The 22,637-nt window shown below is 35.2% G+C and overlaps 1 protein-coding gene and 1 long non-coding RNA gene across 14 annotated transcripts in view; one reads left to right on the top strand and one right to left on the bottom strand.

Annotated features, from left to right (window-relative positions):
• The window catches only part of LOC102965268 (BEN domain-containing protein 5), a 1,451,018-nt gene that overhangs the window by 732,341 nt on the left and 696,040 nt on the right, over positions 1–22,637 (bottom strand). The window contains exon 1 of one of the 13 annotated variants that reach the window (XM_042997078.1): positions 8,599–8,759. The exons of 11 other annotated variants lie outside the window; for them this stretch is intronic. In XM_042997078.1, coding sequence (XP_042853012.1) covers positions 8,599–8,607 — 9 coding nt within the window. In that variant the 5' untranslated portion in view covers positions 8,608–8,759. Of the gene's footprint in view, positions 1–6,729; positions 6,884–8,598; positions 8,760–22,637 lie in introns of those variants that run through there. One more of the 13 variants, XM_042997081.1, reaches the window with a different exon arrangement.
• The window catches only part of LOC122241330, a 36,293-nt gene continuing 25,116 nt past the window's right edge, over positions 11,461–22,637 (top strand). The window contains exon 1 of the long non-coding RNA XR_006221406.1: positions 11,461–11,839. This is a non-coding gene — a long non-coding RNA (uncharacterized LOC122241330). The remainder of the gene's footprint in view (positions 11,840–22,637) is intronic.

Consider the following 22,637-nt stretch of genomic DNA (forward strand, 5'->3'; position numbering starts at 1 on the left):
AATGGATGAAAGACCTAAATGTAAGACAGGAAGCTATCAAAATCCTCGAGGAGAAAGCGGGCAAAAACCTCTTTGATCATGACTTCAGCAACTTCTTATTCAACATGTCTCCAGAGGCAAGGGAAACAAAAGCAAAAATGAACTATTGGGACCTCATAAAAACAAAAAGCTTCTGTACAGCAAAGGAAACAATCAACAAAACTAAAAGGCAACTGATGGAATGGGAGAAGATATTTGCAAACAACTTATCAGATAAGTGTTAGTACCCCAAATCTATAAAGAACTTAATGAAACTCAACACCCAAAAAACAAATAATCCAGTGAAGAAATGGGTAAAAGACAGAAATAGACACTTCTCCAGAGAATACATCCAGATGGCCAACTGACACATGAAAAAATGCTCAACATCACTCATCATCAGGGAAATACAAATCAAAACCACAATGAGATACCACCTCACACCTGTCAGAATGGCTAACATTTACAACTCAGGCAATAACAGATGTTGGTGAGGATGTGGAGAAAGAGGATCTCTTTTGCACTGCTGGTGGGAATGCAAATTGGTGCAGCTACTTTGGAAAACAGTATGGAGTTTCCTCAAAAAATTAAAAATAGAACTACCTTATGTCCCAGCAATTGCACTACTAGGTATTTATCCAAGGGATACAGGTGTGCTGTTTTGAAGGGACACATGCACCCCAATGTTTATAGCAGCACTATCACCAATAGCCAAAGTATGGAAAGAGCCCAAATGTCCATTGATGGATAAATGGATAAAGAAGATGTGGTATATATATACAATGGAGTATTACTTGGCAATCAAAAAGAATGAAATCTTGCCATTTGCATGGAACTAGAGTGTATTATGCTAGTGAAATTAGTGTAGAACTAGTGCTAGTGTAATAGTGTAGAACTATTATGCTAGTTCTACGTGCATGGAACTAGAGGGTATTATGCTAACTGAAATTAGTCAGAGAAAGACAAATATCATATGACTTCACTCATATGAGGATTTTAAGACACAAAACAGATGAACACAAGGGAAAGGAAGCAAAAATAAAATAAAAACAGGGAGGGGGACAAAACATAAGAGACTCTTAAATATGGAGAACAAACAGAGGGTTACTGGAGGGGTTGTGGGAGGGCAGATGGGCTAAATGGGTAAGGTCCACTAAGGAATCTACTCCTGAAATGATTGTTGCACTTTAGCTAACTAACTTGGATGTAAATTAAAAAAATAAAATAAAATAATAAAAAAATTAAAATTAAAAAATATATATACCATAAACAAATGAAAAAAACAAACCAATTATAATGGAAAATGATTAATATACCAACCTGTAAAGAATTCCTATAAATCAAAATATGAAAGAACAACAATCCAATAGAAAATGGGCCCAGGATATAATCAGACAAGATACAGAAGAAGACATGAGAGGTCTATAAATATATGAAAAAATTATAACCCCAGTGGTAATCAAGGAAATAAAATGAACAAAATAATTAAATGCATTTTTTAATCATCAGATTAGCAAATTTAGTAAATCTAAAAATACCAAGTATTGGTAATTATGTATGAAATAGTGATTTTTGAGCATTGCTGGGTGAACATGTAAAATACAATAGCCTCTTTAGAGAAGAACTTGATAAAAAGTAAAGAAAGATGCTTATTACATATGATTCAGTAATTCTACTTCTGAGTAGTCCCCTAAAACAAATTTTGCACATTGCATAAAGAGATACATACAAAGATGTTCGTCGTAGCGCTCTTCATTTATAATAGCGAAACAAGCTTGTTTATAATAGGAAAACAAGCAAAACCCCTTAAGTCAGAATTAGAATGGATAAATAGTGGTTCATTAATATAATAGATTATTGTTCAGCTTTTAAAATGAATGAACTAGGGGTGCCTGGGTGGCTCAGCTGGTTAAGAATCCAACTCCTGGTTTCGGCTCAGGCCATGATCTCATGGTTTGTGGGTTTGAGCCCACACTGTCAGTGTGGAGCCCGCTTGGTATTCTCTCTGCCCCATCCCCATTAGTGCACATGTGCGTGTGCGTGCGCATTTGTGTGTGCTCTCTCTCTCTCTCTCAAAATAAATAAACCTTAAAAATAAAAAAATATGAATGAACTAGAGTGAAATTTCTCAACACAAATAACACTGTTCAATGTCAAAGGCAAACATTATAACACAAAATAAAAGTATATTTTAATGTATATTTTATTTTATCAAAGAAGTACAAAATCATACATGGGAATGATATCCATTAATGTCAGGCCTGTTGCTGCTTCTGGGAGAAAGGAAGAGGAAAGAAGAGAGGTGTTTAGCTGTATCTATAATGTTATATTTATCAAAATCAATAGAAGAAAACAAAATCTAAAAAATATCTACTTAATCTTAATGGAGGATCCTCCATTATAATATAATATAATTATATATAATTATATAATATATAAATGGTTAACAAGTTCTTCTATCATCTTACTGAATAAGTTGTCCCTTTCCTTTTTAATTTCAAATGCTACTTTTTACATATAATCAACTTTTACGTGCTTGGATTTATGTCTGGACTTGCATTTCTGTTTCACTGAGTTGCATGTTTATTCTAGTGACAGCTAGCCATTGTTTTCATAATTGCAGTTTTAGGATATGTTTCAACTTATATTAGAGTGAACCTCTGGTTAATGTCTCCTTTTATTAATTTTTATAGCTTCACACCCAGTGAACTTTTTGGTTTTAATTGCTTATTTTCTGTCACAATTCATTTTGTTCATGCTTTAAAATTTTTTTTAAATGTTGTTATATTTAACAATTCTGTGAATTTTTCTTATACTTTTCCTTCTTTTGTTAGTCATTTGCAAATTATTTTTCCTAGTCTTTTGTTGTTTTTTAAAATTTATTTACTTTGAGAGGAGAGAGAGAGAGACAGAGAGAGAGAGACAGAGAGAGAGAGAGAGAAAGGAGAAGGAGTAGAGAGGGAAGGAGAGACAGAGAATCCCAAACAGGCTCCACACCTTCAGCATGGATCCCAAGGTAGGGCTTGAACTCACAAACCATGAGATCATGACCTGAGCTGAAGTCAGACACTTAACCAAATGAGCCACCCAAGCACCCCATCCTAGTTTTATTCTACTAATGGTTATATTGAAAATAAAAATAATAAACTGGAATCTTAAGTTAGACATAAGTAGTTTTCATATGAGCAATGTCAGTAACTCTTTTGAGACAACCACTTGGTATTCTGATACTATCAAGACATACATAATACAATGAGAGAAAGCTGCTTGGAGTCTTTCTGGTTACGTGTTCCAGCCTATGTGCTACCATGTAGCCAGGTTATTGTGACTTGGGCTGAATTGCAGAGGAGTTTAGGGTGAATTTGCCAAGGTGTCGCAACATATCAAATGTTATATAGGTAATATGGCACTGAGTTGGGAATAAAATATAGGTCTCTGTTTTTTCAAGCAATCAGCTACTTTCTTTCACAATCCCTATTTTATGTTGCCTGTTCTGAGCACAATCTGATTCCCAGAATTGTGGAACAAAATGTTGGATTTCCATACCTACCAGTCCCTGTGTAATTTTGACCATGTTTTATGACCTTTCTGAGCCTTGTTTTGCTCATCTGCAAAGAGGAAAATCATACCTATCTGGTAGAGTTGTTGTTAGGATTATATATAATTGCCAACACAATATGATTGGGAAACAGTAAAAGACCACATACATGTGTATATGTATACATACATGTATATATATATATATATGCATATGTAACATACATGTATATACATATACATGTATATGTGTGTGGATGTATTAAATTAGGACTCCTGCCCATGAAGAATCTATAGATTATCACCCAAGTTCCTGAAAGAATGCCAGGAAATCCTAGACCTGATACATCAAAAGCATGGAGTCTGACATGTAAATAATCACTATGTGAAAAATGAATCCTTATCTATTATAAGCTGATGTTGAGGAGTCGCCAATAAAGTTTGTTAATCAGCTGCACCTGTGTTTTGTTAACTGGAAATTGTCAAAAAATTTCACACAAATATTGCAGTCTGATAGAGATAATAAAGAAATGGCTTACTGGTTGCACATGAAAAAATTCTTCCTCCTCACTGTAAGCTTGTGAGAAGGCAGCCAAAAGAAGTAGAAGTGGAATGGAGCAAAACATTCTCATCAAGGGAAGTTTAGCATATCAAACAAAGGCATTAGCAACATGACAGAAGAAAAATAAGATCTTTCAGGGAGACTTTTTCTTCTCTCCATAATTCAGAATAAATATCCAACAATACATAGACAAAAAATACCTCTCTTTTCCTTAATCTGACAGCACTGCCTACAGAGAATTTTCTTCTCAATTTCATTCATTCATTCATTCATTCATTCATTCATTCAAGAAATACTCATTTAATTGTTTCATTTCATAAAGTTATATGACTCTTAATCTTCTGTGTGCTGGGATTACAGGAATAAATAAAACTGGGCACTTTGCTCTTTAGGAACTGCCTACTGAGGGAAATCAACATGTAACACACACACATGAATAAAATGCTGAGGTGGTGTCTATAACCAGCTTAATGGAAAGAAAGCTGAATCTTTACTGATGCATAAAGACTGGCTAAGCAGGAAGGAAAGCATGGAAGACATTCCAGAGTCAGAGGAAGCAATGAGAACAAAAACTGTGTTTTGTGGAATTATAAACTCTTTCCTGTGGCTTTAAAAAATTCTGGGGCTGGTTTGGGTAAGAGATGAGATTGTGGAATTAAAAGGCTTGTAGGGCATATAAAGTGATTTTAACTTTTATGAAAGCAATATGAAGGTGTATACACACATTTGGTTTATTAAAAGAACTACTTGACAGGCACAGGAAAAAAAGCCACAGGTTTTTGAAATTCCCAAACAGGAATGGAGAGGTTTCTAAACTTAGGCAAAGCAAAAAACTCCCTTTTTTGTTCATTCAGTAGCTCTCTTGAACGGACTTACCAATGCCACCCACTTCTGGTCTCTATTATGTTTGTACTCTACTTGTTTGCATGGGAATGACTTCAATCTTGGGTTACCTTATTTAATGTTGGCACAATCTTTCCTTGATATTTAATTGTCTACTTTCTTACAAATGTGGTTGACTGTAAAATTTTTCACAATCCGTCTTTCCACCCTGTATCCATAGTCTCTGTACTATAATTTTGCCACTTCTTCCATCAAAAGGTGAGCCTCTTAAATCTAGATTGACCTTGTAAATGGCTTTGGCCAACAGGAATTGGTGGAAGTGATAATACACCAGTTTTGAGCTAAGACCTCAAGAAGTCTCTTATAATTCCATGTTCTCTCTTGAAATCCTACCACCAACAGTTCATCAAGTCCAGGGTAGGTTTACAGAGGTTGAGAGATCACATGAAAAGAGACCATTTGTTCCAGCTGAAGTCATTTTAGATGGGCGTATAGCCAGCTGACCCAGAAACATATGAGAGAACCCAAGCAAACTCAGCAGATTATCTACTAGAACCAGAGCTGACCACCAATACTGAAGAACCACCCAGCTGTCCCATGGACTCTTGAATAGTAATAAATGCTTATTATTTTAAACCACTGAATTTTGGGGTGCTTTGTAATTTAGGGGAAAAAAGCAGCCAAATGATGCACTATGTAATGTTTCAGTGACCAAAACTATGGGAGGGCGCCTGGGACACTCAGTAGGTTAAGTATCAGACTTTGGCTCAAGTCATGATCTCATGGCTCATGAGCTCGAGCCCCGCTTTGAGTGAGCACGAGCCCCACTTTGGATGAGTCCTGCTTATCTCTCTCTCTCTCTCTCTCCCTGCTCCTAGCTCACTTGTGCCCCCCCCAGTCTTTTTAAACAAACAAACAAACAATGCAGGAAAAAAAACAAGAAAAAAAAAAGAAAGCCAAAGAAAGGAAATAAATCACTTATATGTGGAATATAAAGAAACCCAACTCATAGGAGCCGTTTACTAGAATAGTGTTTACTAGGGGCTGGGATATGGGGGAAAGGGGAGATGTTGGTCAAAGTACAAAGTTTTAGCTATAAGAATAATAAGTTCTGGGGATCTAATGAACAGCATGGTGATTGTAGTTCATAATACCATATTACATATTTTAAAGTTGCTAAGATAGTAGATCTTAAATGTCCTCACCACAAAAAGAAATGGTAATTATATGATGTGATAGAGGTATTAGCTAAACTACAGTGATGATCATTTTGCAATATATAAGTATATTGAAGCAACAACTTGTATATCTTAAATATAAGCAGTTATACAGTGAAACCTTGGATTGTGAGTAACTTGTTCTGCAAGTGTTCCACAAGATGAGCAATATTTCTAATAAATTTTAACTTGAGAAATAAGCAATGTCTTGAAATACAAGTTGTATGTGATATTGAACATCACATGATCACAACTAAGCCAATGGTTCTTGAAAGACGCTTTGACATACAAGTGCTTTGGATTACAAGCATGTTTCTGGAATGAATTATGCTTGCAAACCAAGGTTTTACTGCATGTCATTTATATCTCAGTAAAGCTGAAAAAAAAGTTTTAAGAAAGGAATGAAAATAGAAGTAAAAAAGTGAAATCAAAAGTCATTTACTTCATATTGTAGTTCATAGTCACACTATTTTGTATTAAACTTATTTTTCTTTATTATCTATAATATTTTTTATGTAAGTCTATTCTTCCTTAAATATTAAGTCTACTTACATTTTTGGTCAATTTTTCTCTAGATTTTTACTCTCCAACTTTAAGTAGTGGAGAAAAGATCAGTTCCTGCACTTGAGAATTTTACAAATTGTCTGGGTTCATGGGAGGTGGAACATGGATATGTTCTATGGCAATACTAATATCTCTCTCCTATCTGTAAAACGAGAAGATCACAGCGCTGATAAGTGGTAAAACCAATAAAATCAGGTTTATTTGACTGAAAAGCTGGGGTTTTATATAGTAATCCATACTGTGTCCATCTTCTCAGTTCTGGACAATATGGGCTAAACAAAGAAGTAGCAAGCTCCTCTCCTTCCATTTAGAATCATGTTGGAAATTAAAAGGCAATACAAGAAAGATCCATGCTTTCAATTTGCCTCTGAAGACAATTTTTTATAAAAATCTTTTGATTGATAAAGTAATCAAAGTAGTAAAGTAGTAATGCTAACAGAGAGAGAGAGAGAGAGAGAGAGAGAGAGAGAGAGAGAGAAGCAGCAAGAAACTTCCTTTTCCCAAAGCACCTGGAAATTATGGGATGACTGTTCTACAGCATAGCTTTATGGTACTGCTTTCCAAGGCAGAGACCAAGCCACTTACTGATATCAGATCAGGCGCTTGAATTTGTTTGCCAGCAGGAGGAAAGGTTGTACTAAGCCACGCAAATTCCCTCATCTAGTTCCCCTGAAGCCAAGGACAACTGCTTATGAGTTACTAATAAAATAGAGGTCTAGGCTCAGTCTCCAGCCAATTTCAGGACCATAGCCAGGCCTATGTTTCATTTTAAGGTTGGTGTCAGGGCTAGAACTAAGATAAGGGTTTTCAGCCTGAAGCCAGGGTTAAGATTCAGTCCATTTGAGGAAGGAATCAGTGAATCTCCATAATTAAGGAATATTCAATAAGCAGATCAGATCAAAATATTTTATAATTTGTAACATGAAATAAACATGTTTTAAAAAGTTGATTCAACAGGTGTGCTGTTTCGAAGGGACATATGCACCCTAAAGTTTATAGCAGCACTATCAACAACAGCCAAAGTATGGAAAGAGCCCAAATGTCCATTGATGGATGAATGGATAAAGATGTGGTGTGCGTGTGTGTGTATATATATATATACATATATATGTATATATATATGTATATATATATATACACATACACACAATGGAGTATTACTCGGCAATCAAAAAGAATGAAATCTTGGCATTTGCAACTATGTGCATGGAATTGGAGGGTATTATGCTAAGCAAAATTAGAGAAAGACAAATATCATATGACTTCACTCATATGAGGACTTTAAGAGACAAAACAGATGAACATAAGGGAAGGGAAACAAAAATAAAAACAGGGAGGGGGACAAAACATAAGAGACACTTAAATATGGAGAACAAACAGAGGGTTACTGGAGGGGTTGTGGGAGGGGGGATGGGCTAAATGGGTAAGAGGCAATAAGGAATCTACTCCTGAAATCATTTTTGCACTATATGATAATTAATTTGGATGTAAATTTAAAAAAATTAAATAAAACAAAAGTTGATTCAACATTATCCTAATTATATTGACACCATTACCTTGCTGTAAATCTGACACATTTTTCATCACTCATGCAAGGTTCAGGCTGAGTTTTTACAGACTTCAAATTATTACAGTCCACATCATGGAGCTTCAGCTTATAGCAGTTTTGGAAACCTTAGAATTTGAAGAGATCGATTTTAAATGGAAAAAGTGGGAGTATCTTGTGGATTGCAAACAGCAGATAAAATGTTTCTTTATTAAAGGCTGCTCTCTCCAATGAATTTCAGAGAACACTAAGATCTCTCCTTTGTTTAAAGATAATCACATTTTTCTCAGAGTGGTTCACTAGGGCTTTACCTTGGGCATGAATTTTTCATGACTGATTGATTGAAAAGACAATGCCAACAGAGAATAATACAAGCGTAGAGACCTGTCTTACAAGGTAGAGTTAAATTACTCCAAGGGTTAGAATGACAAACCCATGTGCTGCCTTCGACTTGGCAAGTAAATTGACAATTACAATTCTGTTGAAAAATGAGAAAATTCAATTAGGAAAAGGTTGATTTCTACCAAAAAGTAGTGTTTACTTTATTGAACATGATTCAATGGATTTTGGAAACAAACAAAGAAAGCCCTGTGAGAGAATTCCCATTTTTGGGTGGGTGAAAGGAGGAGCTGGAATGGGAAGCAGGTTGGCCTGGGAGAAAGCAGACCTGTCTTCTCTTCCTGCCTTATGTCACTTACTTGTTATTTAACCTTAGGAGGATTAATTCCTATTATCTCTGATCCTATATTTACCCATTGCTAAAATAGAGATAACTGACTAAAGTCCAGAGTCATGGACTGAGGAGTTTGGACAAAGTAAGACAGTTAAGTGAGGTCAAGGGCAAGAAAGGGAAACTCTAGATTTTATATATATATGATCGATTAATTCCTTTACTTTTTCAAGAAACATTCACTGGACTCTGCCCATGTGCCTCAAACTATGTTATGTGTTGGGGATATTCAGACAAACAAGTAACACACAGGCAAATAAATAAATATATAGTGCAATATGAGCTAGTTAAAAGAACTATGAAAAAATTAAATAAAGGGCCAGGGGATAGAGTGTAAGATAGTTTATGGTCTGTTTGACTTAAAATTATTATTTATATACACTTGTTGAATACCTATTAAATTCCAAAGAAATGACTGGGCACTTTTGTATTGTATACTATTTCAAACACTTAGAAAAATCTTACAGGTAAATCTTATTTTCATTTTACAGCTTAGGAAAGTAATATGGAGAAAAAGAGATTGAGAAACTGTGTATTTGGTCATCTTTCAGAGATGGGATAGACTCTCCCACCCAAATTTGTTTAGGACACTGAGAATGATGATGCCACACATGCATGAAAATGATATAAAAAGGTTTATTACTCACAGAATGAGGATTTCTGCAAGGGCAGAATAGTCTCCCAAACTGGTATGAAATTAGCTTGAGATAACAGGAAAGGAGGCTTTCTTGAAGTTTTATGGTGGTTAGGGGCTGGGGCAGGTTGAGGATCCTCAAGTACACAACAAGGGCTTGTGTGGTTTGAACTTTCTGCCAGTGTTAAGGATGGTCCACCTGTGCTTCCTTATCAGTTTGCCCAGATGTGGGGCAGAAGGGAAAGTGGGGGAGGGAGGCTTGAAAGATGTTAGCAGCCAAATGTCAAAAATAAAGTCAGATTCTTTAATACACTTCCTAAAGATGATATATCTTATGTAGTGGAGACTGGATGAATGGAACCCAAGTCTGGTTTTGTCTAACTTCAAATTCTATGATTTTTTTAAATATTTTACATTATTATAATTTAAATAAAAATATTCTGTCATTTATATTCAATGGGCCTAGGGATATGTGTATCAAAAAAAGAAATATGTACTATGCAGAAGACTCTAGGGAGATGATAAGATGGTATGTGTCTAACTGACTCTACTATATAAAACACCTTTAAATGCTTTTTAAGAGAGCATTTGCTGAATCTAGTGAATATGAGCTTGGCAAAATAAAGACTGCCTTTCAGGGCTGCCAAGGCAGTTGGGAATTCAAGAAATCATAGAAAAGTGAGATCAAAATTCTGTATGTAATTTCACTTCCAGTCATTCGCAAAATTTTAAGCTGCTCATAACTAGGGTGAGATGCTAATAAACCAATCAAAAAACAGCATCAAGGAGGTTGAAATGCTAAGTGAAGATTTTAACAGTCTCAAAGTACTGCAGAAAAACAGTTTGGAGTTCAGGGTCCACAAAGATGGAAAACCTTAGTAAATATTCCACACTATTTGAGATACCAGAAGGACTATGCTCTTGGACTAAGGGAAAGACAAACATACCTGAATTTAAATATCTGAAATTCAGCATTGACTAGATACAGATAATCTTTCCAAAATCTATCTGCCTGTCAGAAGAACACTGAATCCTTTCAGAAGAAAATAATATCAATAAAATCATCAAAATTTAAAAATACAATATCCTGCATCAACTGAATTTACTAGACATATCAAGAAACAGAAATAAATGAGGGTGAGAGAAAGAAAGAGAGAAGAGGAAGAGAGAGGAGAAGGAAGGAAGGAAGGAAAGAAGGAAGGAAGGAAGGAAGGAAGGAAGGAAGGAAGGAGGGAGGGAGGGAAAGAAAGCAAAGAAAGAAAGAAAGAAAGAAAGAAAGAAAGAAAGAAAGAAAGAAAGAAAGAAAAAGAAAGAAAGAGGAAGGAAGGAAGGAAGGGGAAGAGAAGAAGGAAGATAGGAAAGAAGGAAGGAAGAAACTTGACCCACTGATTATAGTAACCATCCCCTTATTCATAGGGTATATGTTCCAAGACTTCTAGTGGATGTCTGAAGCCACTGTTAGCACTAAACTCTATATATACTATGTTTTTTTTCTATACATACATATCTATGATAAAGTTTAATTTATAAAGTGGGCACAGTAAGAGATTAACAACAATAACTTTTAACAAAATAGAACAATTAAAACAATATACTATAATAAAAGATATGTGAGTGTGGTGTCTCTCTCTCTCTCTCTCAAAAATATCTTGTACTATACTCACCCTTCCTGTGATGATGTGAGATAAAAACATATCTATGTGATGAGATAAGTTAAATGAATAACATAGGTATTGTGATGTAATAATATTTGTCTACTATTAACCTTCTGACATTATGTCAGGAGCATCATCTGCTTCCAGACTGCAACGTGATTGACCATGGGTAACTGAAAACATGGAAAGCAAACCTGCAGATAAGGGAGGGGGGTGTATTACTATATCTAAATATTTCAAGTATCAACAGAGACTTTAAAATAGTAAACAACTAACAATTTTGAGAAAATAGAGACAATAAAGAAAAAAATTACCAGAGAACTGGAATGTAGAGAAATACTCAAGTGGAAATCCAGAAATTAAAAAAAAAAATAACTGAAATTAAGAACCTTATAGATGGGTTTTAATAACACGCTAGACCCAGAAGAAGAAAGGAACAGTGAAATGGAAGATTCATCAGGAGAAAATATCCACTCAAAGCAGTGAAAGAAGAAGAGATGGAAACTACAAAAAGAGGATAAGACTCATATAAGGTATGGTAAAAAGAACTAGATCTGTGTCACTGGTATCCCAGAAAAATACGAGAGAAAATGAACAAAAGCAATATTTGAAGAAATACTAACCAAGAATTTGCCCAAACTTACAAAAGACATTAAGCCATGGGTTCAAGAGGTTCTATGCACCCCAATAGGATACATACAAAGGAAGCTAGACATAGGCACATCATAGTACAGCTGTTAGAAACCAAAGACAAAGAGAAATATTATAAGAATATGGAAAAATATGACATATAACTTAAAAGGTCCAACAATAAAATTTAGAGTTGACGTCCCAATTAAAACAGAAACTGAAGACAGTGGAAAGGCATCTTTCAAGTGTTGAATGAAAAAATGAAACTGACAATTACACTTCTGTACTCAAAGATATCCTTCAAAAATTAAGTTGAACACATTTCAGGAAGAAAAAAACATTCACTGTCTGAAGATCTAGACTATAAGAAATAATAAGGGAGCTTTTTCATGCAAAAGAAAAATGATCCTAGAAGGAAACATATTGATGTAGGAAGAAATGAAGAGTACTAACATAAGGGATAAATATGTGGATAAATCTACATATTAAGTGTTTAAATACACACACACTCACATGTGTATGCATAAATATATATAATACATATCCATATGAATACAATACACAACATATATACACATAGACACTGTATATACAAGAACATATCCATGTGAATACAATACACAATATATATACACATATACACATATACAACTGTATATACAAGAATATATATATGTATATGTGTATTTATATAATATATGTGCTTAAAATATATGAAAAGTAATAGCAAAAGGGGGGGAATAGAGTTAAAATATTATGCAAAACCTGTATTACCCAGAAAGTGGTAGAAGTATTCATTTAAATTATAATGTAATTTCTACTATTAAAAGACTAATAAATAGATAAAATAAGCTAATAGAAAGGATAAAAATTAATAATAAAAGATACAAACCCATTTGTAAGATAAGTAAGTCCTGGGGATATAATTTATAGCATTGTGGCTATGGTTAACAATACTGAATTGTGTATCTGGAAATTTCTAAGAGAGTAAGTCTTAAAAGTTCCCATCACACACACTCACACACACACACACACACACAAATTTGTAATTCTGTATGGTGATGGGTGTTAACTAATGTTATTGTGGTAACAATTTCATAATATATACATATATCATATCATTACATTGTACACCTGAAACTAATACAATGGTATATGCTGATTATATCTCAATTTAAAAAAAAAAGAAAAGGAAGGATAGATGTATAATCTAAACAGAAGCTAAAGACTATTGAGGAGATGGTAAAAGAACATTTAATACTGAGCTACAGAAACAATTCAAATGAGGCTACTGAGAAAAGTTGTAGTAGGGCTGTAAGGCATTTTGAATAAGAATAAAAATTAGAATGAGAATAAGAATAATAAAAACATTTGATTGATTTCAGATCAGGTCATGATCTCACTGTTCATGGGATTGAGCCTTGTATGGGGCTCTCGGGCTTTGCGCTGTGTGTGGAGCCTGCTTGAGATTCTCTCTCTCCCTCTGCCTCTCCCTCTGTCTCTCCCTCTGTCTCTCCCCCGCTTGCTCATGCTCTCTTTCTCTCTCTGTCTTTCTCTTTCTCTCTCAAAATAAATAAATAAAAAAATAGAAAACAAATATTTTACATTATTTACAAGAAACTATTTTAAATATAAGAATACAGAAATGTTGAAAGTGAAAAGTTTACAAAGTATTAAACAAAGTGATATAGCTATATTAATATCAAATAGACTAGACTTTAGGATAAGAAATACAACGAGAGATAAAGAGACCCATTTAACATTTATAAAAAGGGCAATTAAAGAAGTTGGTATACATAGCAATCCTAAAATTAAATTCACCTAAAATCATAGTCTCACAATACATATACAAAAATTACAGAAGTAAAAGGAGAATTAAATCCACAATCATAGTTAGAAATGTAACTTACCATTCAGTAACTAATAAAATAAACAGACAAAAGTATCAATAAGGATATAGAAAATATGAAAATCTTCATTAACAAACTAGATATAATTGATGTTTATAAAACATAACATCCACCAACTGCGAAATACATTATTTATTCTAGTGTATGTGGAACATTTATCAAAATAGACCACATGCTACATCATAAGCAAGTTTCAAAAAACTGCAAAGGACTGTAATCATCCAGAGTATATTTCCTGATCACAATGGGATTAAGCAAGAAATCAGCAAAAGGAAGACAACCACAAAATCTCCAAATATTTGGAAAATAACCAATGTACAAAAAAACCCCATCATAATGAAAATAAAATATTTTCAACTTCAGTACTCTCATCCACTGGTGAGACAGTCACTCTAGAACACTGATAGTATCTAATAAAAGTGAAACTACAAATGTTCTGGAAGTTAGAAATCCTACTTTTAATTACATACCTGACATAATTACATGTATAAGTGCATTAGAGAACATGTGCAAGAATGTGTAGAGCACCACATTGAGCATGGAGCCTACCTACAATAAATAAATATCAATCAATCAATCAACCAATCAGATAAGAAAAATCTAGCATATACAAACTATACTATCTAGTAGTAAAAATTATTATATGCCAAACATGCACAATTCTCAGAAACACAATATTGAACATAAGAAACCAGAGAAGGCAGACATAAAAGAAATTCTTCTGTTATGCTTATATTTATATGAAGTTTAAATACTAGCAAGACTAAGCAATAGTGTTTGAGGCCAGGATGGAAAAAGTACTGATTTGAAGGGAAGAGAGGCACAAGTAGTAACAACATATGTGTGATCTCCTGTACAAGTTCATTGAGCTTTATACTCATAATTTGTACATTTTTTTACATATATATATAATATAATACTTATTAAATAAGTGAAACCATTTGTACTAAGTGAATAATAATAACAATACAACAGTTTAAAACATGTGATGTAGCTAAAGTAGTGCTTAGGGGGAAATTTGTACCCTTAAAAATGAATATATAAGGATAGAATAAAGGTTTAAATCAAGGATCTAGGCTTATCTCATGAAGCTAAAGAATTAAAAACAAAGCAAAAAAGTACAATGCAAAGTAAGTTGAAAGGGTATAGTAGACAGAAGAACAAAAATGAGTCAAACAGAAAATTAACTGAGTAGAAAAAATCCAACAAAGCCAAAAGTTTTTCTAAAGCTCAGACTATAGCTCTGTTTAGGTTGGCTGATACTGGCTAGGGTCACCTCCCAGACTTCTGGGTGGATTTAGTTTGCCATGTATTTCCTCAATCTGGGACCAGCACCTATCTGAGGATAAGTTCTCATCGTAAATGACAGAAGAGACCAAACAAAACCACTCAAATATAAAGCCTCTGCTTCCATCACATATTCTAATATTCCATTGGTTAAATCAAGTCATATGTCTAAGCCCAGCATGAATAGTCAGAGAAATATACTCTGCTTACTCTACAAGGGAGAACTGCAATGCAGCATGGTTTATAACTCTACTGGGAATGGGGAGAAAAGATTTGAGGGGAAAAAAAAACAAGTATACCTAAGTGCTATATTTATTTTAAAAATTAAATCCATAATTAAAAACATTCCTTTAAAGATATTCTAGACCTAGATAGCTTCACTAGTGAATTCACTTAATCATTTTAGGGACTCACACAAAATCTTTCAGAGAATGTTGAGAGGGAAATCTCTCCAAATCATTTATGAGGCTAGCATAACTTTGATACCAAAACCTTTTAAGGAAATTACAAGAAAAGAAGCTAATAGGCCAGTCTCTTTCAGGAACATAGACACAGAAGCACTAAACCAAACATTATCACATCAAATCAAATTGGTTGTGGTATAGCAGAATATTATACATTGATGAGAAAGAATATGTGATTGCTACATAAAATAATATGGACAACATATTGTTGAATGAAAATATACGTATTAAAAAGGGCATATACAGTATGATTCCATTTATAGGAAGTTATAGAATAAGCAAACTAATCTAATTTGATAGACTATCTATTAAATTTGGGGGTACTGACTGAAAGGAGGCATTATGAAGCAAGTCTTCTGGGTAACTGGCAGTGTTCTATATTTTTGACCAGGGGAGTGGTTACCTTGATTGTTATTTATTTGTAAAAATTCATTGAACTATATACTTGAGATTGGAGCATATATATATATGCTAGTCTTCAATTAAAAGAAGTTTCCAAAAATTTTCTCACTAATATTTATAACTCCCTGAAGAGATTCTGAATAAATAGTTGTTAATATCGTTTCTAGCTCTAAAATTTGCGATTCTACTGCCAACTTCTGCTAATTGATTAGAACCTTTACTGTCTCCTTAACAACAGATCAACACTAAAAACGGCACTAAAAGATTTATATAATATAGAATACATCTAAAAATAGTAATAAGCTTAAGTGAGAAAAACATGTGAATGACCATAAATTATTTCGAATGGTTGGCAGTTTTCTTGAAAATCTCTGTTGTGAGAGGTAAGCCAGTACTTTAATTAGGACGATAGCATATTTTTATACCAGGGGCCAATACAAAACTAAAACTGAAATATTACAAAGCCAAATTGGTAGGCAAAAATATGACTATTTCAGGTCTGAAAAAAAGATAAATCTAAATGTCAAATTATGTAACTGAATGTTTTACCCTCGACAGTTTCAAAGCAATAGAAATGCCAACAGCAGAGTTCCTGAAATTTCGAGACATACAATTTATGACATAGTAGAAAAAGCACAGAATTGAGAGTGTGAAAAACTGTGTACTAGTTCTGGCTATGTCGCTTATTAGTTGCATGATTTTGAGAAAATAATTTAAAGTTTCTCAGTTTTATCCCCTTGTGTATAAAACTGGCATTAATAATATGTACCTCCTGGTATTATGAGGAGACTACAGTACATTTGTAATCTACCAATTATTATCATTGCTATTTATTTGCCCAGATTGTTTTCGAAGTACTTATCTATAGTTTGATTTTTCAAGGCTCTTGTCCCAACAACCTATTCAGAAACTTCCGAAATCCACATGGATCCCCCTGAGCAAATGGAAGTGTATGCAAGTGTTACATTCTAAGCTTATACTTATGCAATTCATCACAGGAGATAAACTGAGGTACTTCTCTTCCTAAAACAGACCAATTCTCCCTAAAGAAAGTATTTCCTCTAAATTTTTCCTTAGAGAAAAGTAAGGGACTACTACAAGATCAGACCAATACAACGTCAGCTAACATCTTGCCAAAATGATTCCCTCGGCCAACTGTGGCATGTCTACAAGAGTTCCACAATTTTCAGTTTGTGTTTTCACATATCTATATATGGTTTTGAATCCCAAGTCACTAAGTCAGTCTCTTCAATCTAATGCCCCTAGCTTCTCCAGACTAGACTCTCTATTTCTGCCAGATCTGGCTCACCAACAGCCCCAAACATAGCTCTAGAATGCCTCTCCTCCTGTCAGCCTGGTTCACTCCTACTCATGTTCCGAGTCTCAGCTGAGGTGTCATTTCCTCCAAGAAGCTTTATTTAACCCTCAAGCTCACAGAGGTACCTCATCTGTACTCTCTCTGCAGCCTGCATGTCTTTCACAGCAATCACGATGCTATATTGTTGAATGTTTATTGTCTGTATCCCTCTTCCCCCAAAATGGAAAATTCTTAAGAATAACCTTCTTTTTATTCTTTGTATCCTAGCATTCAGTAGGTTCCGCTTGCATCTTCATGCTAAACAAGTGAATAAGTGAATGAATGCATAAGTAAATCCATGAATAAGTAAAATAATGAAATGTATGATTCTCATTCGTTCCAGCCTCCATGTCTTTGTTCTCATGACTTAGGTCTCCCTGATTTACTCCCTTCTGCCTACTCAAATCTTATCCATCATTCAGTTACTGCTGGAGGTTGCACGCACTAAAGTATAAGCATTGATAACAAAAAATAAGATGTACTCCCTACCCTCAAGGGCCTTACAGTACATTAGGGAAGAGGTAGATGTAAATAACTGTCTACAATGCACTGGCAGAGTGAAGCAATGGAGTCTGAAATCATAAGAGAGGACCAATCCTAGCCTGGTATATCAGAGATATCTTCGCAAAGAAGGCACTTTCTGAACTATGACTTTAAGGACAGAAGAGGTTTCCAGGTAAAGGTTAAGGATTGGGGATGATGCAAAACATTTCAGACAGAAAAAAATATGGGCATGGGAATAGAGATGTAAAATGGCAGAGTGTAGGGAAGGATCCTAGAATCAAACTAAACAGTAAAGTTATGTAAGTGTTTAGGACTGCACTCTGGTCAATAAAAAAACATGAGACTGGAGCCCAGGCTTCCCAATTCTAGGTCCAGACTACTTTCATTACCCCTGAAATATTAATGTTAGATTGCATATGACTAACTTCTATGACTTTCCAATGGAAAATGCCCAAGTGTGGCACTTTGTCTCTTTAGATGGTGGGTTTCACCCCTCAGAACTCCTTTCTCAGTAGTTGTGGCAGATCTCAAGTAAATTTTAGCAGTTCACTCAATGGCTCAAAGGCTGTCATATAGAAAGACATATATAGTTTGCTGAAATCCTGTGAAATCTTTAATCTTCCATAGCAATTTGGAGTCCTAGTAATAACTCAATGAAGCAATGTAAACAAAGCCCAAATATCACTCAATGATGAATTTCTCTGACAACATGTCTTTGTCTAAAGAATGACAACTTGGAGTTGCTGAAAGGAACCCGAGTAATTGTGCATTCTCAAGACAGATGATTTGTCAACCAAGACCCTCAAAAATGTTTCAATTATCCCAATTTTGCCCAAGTATCTGAAAAAAATACAACCTACCTACCGTAATACACAGTAGCTAATGCCTACAAAGATTTAGGCATTCTGCACTCATCAGCATTCTTCCTAACAACTATGTAAATATCAGTATCTCTATTATACAGGTGAGGAAACAGAGAAACATTAGGTCACATTTCTGAGGTTGCAAAGCTTGTGGAGATGGAGTCAAGATTCAAATTTGAATCTGATTCTAAAGCCAGTCATATTTTTGGTAACTCTAATTGTGCAGTTAAGCAGGTCCCCCCCACCCCCCTCAGTCCCCATCTCTTCTCACATCAAACTTAATGACCATGGTTGTGGAACCATGGAGAAAGTCCCAAAGAGTCACAGTACCTGAGTTATTTAACCACTGCTTTTCTGTGTGACCTCATTCCCATTGATAGGAATATGTCTAAATGATTTCTAAGGCTTTTAATAGTTTTGACAGTCTGTAACTCTGTGAGATTTTAAAATATTCTTGTATAACAACTTCCCCATGAAAAGGTCATGGCCCTGTGAGTTGCCTGTAGTGGGCAGATAGGAGGATAAAACCCTTAGAGAAATTGAATTGAATTCTCTAGGCTTATCAAAGTGGAAAAATAGGCACCTAGCTGCCAAAAAGTGAAGGAGTAAGTCCTTGGGAAATGAACTTAGTTAAGGCAGAGATTCTTGTGCATCAACACTGTCAGCAGCAACCTCAGTCAATGTCACAAATGCAGTGAAAACTCCAGAAAAATATATTGTTAGCTTTGCTGAAAATGATAGACCCTTTCAACTAAGTGGTACATTAGACTCCACATTAGATCTGGTCTTTGGGCAGAAGACCCAATATCTTACCCTAGTTATCCAAGCTGGTCAGCATTTTTAATGGTTCCTTCCCTGCCTATGTACAAGTCCAAAGGCACTCCATAAAAATTCAAGGCAGTTCATCTTTTCAACTCAGTTTCTCTAGACTCTGGCTCTCACCCTCTTCTTTTCCTATTTTTGCTTGATCCCTAGTTTCTGTTCCATTGTCTCACATCTGAACAAGAGAAGCTTGCTTTATTCACTTAGTTTAAAACATTTTACTGAGTTAATATTATATCCCAAAGACAAATTCCTTGAAGTCAGTGATAGCTAGGATAAGATCTGAAAAATTAGTAGAATGCATCAAACAAAGAAACATAAAACTGGGGGCGGGAAATTAGGGGTGGTGAGGGGCCAGGGAGGAGGAGAGAGTTTCAAACAAGTAGAAAAGTCTGGGTAAATGATACAGGTTAAAGAAGAAATGATCAGGAAATTAAAAAACAGTGCACTATGGCTCAGGTGGCAGAATATGCTGAGGAAGTTATAAGAGTTGAAACTTAAAAGGTAAGCACAGGATGACAGTGGCTGTGGAACAGAGAATCCTGATTCTGCCATCTAGTAGCTATGTGATCAATCTCAGTTTCTTTATCTGTAAGATGGAGATAACAACTCCTCCTTCCTGTAGCACTTAGTTTCCAGCATTTAGTAGGTGCTTAAACATTCACTGAATCTGAATCCTGGAATGGAAAGGAAGGGTGAAACTGAAAAAGCATGAGACAGTGGGATTGGACAGTTTCCCTATGGGTTGTGCAGGAATAAGAAAGAGTGGATTTTTGGAGTTGTTTAGGTTTTCTAGTCTGGTATCCAATGAGATGACAAGGCCAGGTTAGGTTCAAGTACTTAGTCCTGTGCTTGTTACAATTTCCCAAAATTCAGGGCATAGAACCACCCCAGCAGTTTCCTCAATCATGCTGTGAGTTCTGCGTGGAGCCCTAAGAACATTGTCAGCCATGAGATTCTCTCCCCTCCAATGCAAACACACATGGCACAGGCATATGATTCCCATCTGGATCCACCCCCGACTTCCGGCCAGGAGGCTGCTGTGTAGGCAGGACCGTCTGCCTTTGAATTTGCCAGTCTAACCTAGTACCCTGAGCCAGCCCTCTCCAAGCAGTAAAATACAGACTTGGCAAAATTCACACTTCCATAAATTCCTTTCAAGGGCTTATCTATCTCTATCTCTTTCTTACTCTGTCAGAATAGATTGACCTGGGCTGGAGATAAGTTTGCTCAGACTAAACAAATAGGTTTCTGTTTCTGGAAGAAAACAGGCAGCTTTTCCTTTAATCCAAGGAACAGATGCTGGCCCAGGAGGAGAATGGGCTGAAAGTCCCACCCATCACCCTAAGGCCATTAGGGCCAGGAATTGTTATTCAAAGAATCAGACACCCCCTTCTCCCCTCAGGTTCCCTGATAGCACCAGTGCCTGGCCACTGCAGAGTTATTACCATCATCATCTCTGCTGGATTCTATGCCCCAGTCAAATTGGCAGCATTCCTTCTATTTGCAAACAGATTGCAAAATAAGAACCCCAGGAAGGATGCAAGCTGGCCAAGCTCCAAGGAACCTTCAGCAGCGGTCATGCTAAATCAGGACTGCATCCTACTCCCTGAACAGCAGCAGGTGCTGGCACTGCTTCCTAGTGGCCTTGGGTCACTAAGGTCCCTGGCCTCTCCTCCCTCCTTCTTCCTGACTGGAATAATCATCCTGGGAAAAGGTAGAGGACAGAACCTCCTGGGAAATTATAATCAAGAATCTACCACTGAGATCCAAACTATTCATAAGTTTCCTGACATGGGGGCTTTATCTCCATGAAGACTGGCCAGGAACATAGGACCAACGGAAAATTTCTTTGACTCATTTTCCTCCAAAGTTCTAAATTTTTAATTTCCTCTCCTTTCCTCCTTTTAATTCATGGTCCTCTACAATCTTGCCATTTGTTTGTATATCCAGCCTTCTCTCCTGAACTGATCCTTCTTCTCCTGCCCATAACCCTTTATTCAGTCCCTTGTTCATTTATCATCAAATAGGACCAAAGGATAAAACAATAATAACAATAGCCACTGCTATTTAAGTGTTTATTGTGTGACAGACTCAGTGACAAGTGTTTTACGAGTATTTTCTAGTTTAATCCAAAAAATAAAAATAAAACCCAAGAAGTAGGCTCTATTATTATCTTCATCTCACATTTGAAGAAACTGCAGCTCAGAGATTATAAGTACCATACCTAAGAAAACAGAATTAGTATGTGATATGTCTGGATTGAAATACCATTATTGTTTGAAACAATTTTTCTAAACTAGGTTTTACTGTTCCCATTTTACAGATGAGAGAACATGTCCAGAAATTTAGTAACATGCCCATGGTCATATAGCTTGTGGCACACTGGAACTCAAAATAAGACCTATTTGATTTCAAAGCCCTTGCTCTTAACCATTACTACTCACCTACAAAATAGATTAAATTACAGGAAGAAAAAAAAACCCATCTCAATGACTCAAGTAAGACAGTGTCAATGAAAACACATTGTAAATAGTAAGGCAACATTTGAAGTTAGTTATAATTGATGTTACTTACTTCATATGATAAACATGTATTTTATTCATTTATTTTAGTAGATAACTTGCTTTTTCTTCCTTTCCAAACTATAAATATTTTGTTCCCCTTTCATCTTTTCACATTAGCTAGGATTTCAAGTATGTAAAATGTGGAATAGGAATGGGAAAGGGACATCTTTGCCTTGTTACCTGATCTTTGGGGAAAACATCCAATTTTCCCACTACAAAGTACGATTTTAGCTACAGGATTTTTGTAGATATTCTTTATCAAGTTGAGGGAATTCCCCATTTAGTCCTAGTTTACTAACTTTATTTTAAAATCATGAATGGGTGTTGAATTTTGTCAAGTATTTTCTTTTCTTTAGCCTATTGATGTGGTAGATTATATTAATTAATTTTCAAATATTGAACCAATTTTGCATTCCTAAAATACCACTTGGCTGCAGTATATAATTCTTTTTATACATTGCTGGATTCAATTTGCTAGCATGTTATTCAACATTTCTGTAAATATTATTTTTCTAGCCCTCTTTT

This window comes from Panthera tigris, chromosome C1 (assembly GCF_018350195.1).
Source record: "Panthera tigris isolate Pti1 chromosome C1, P.tigris_Pti1_mat1.1, whole genome shotgun sequence".
In the NCBI taxonomy this organism is placed as follows: Eukaryota; Metazoa; Chordata; class Mammalia; order Carnivora; family Felidae; genus Panthera; species Panthera tigris.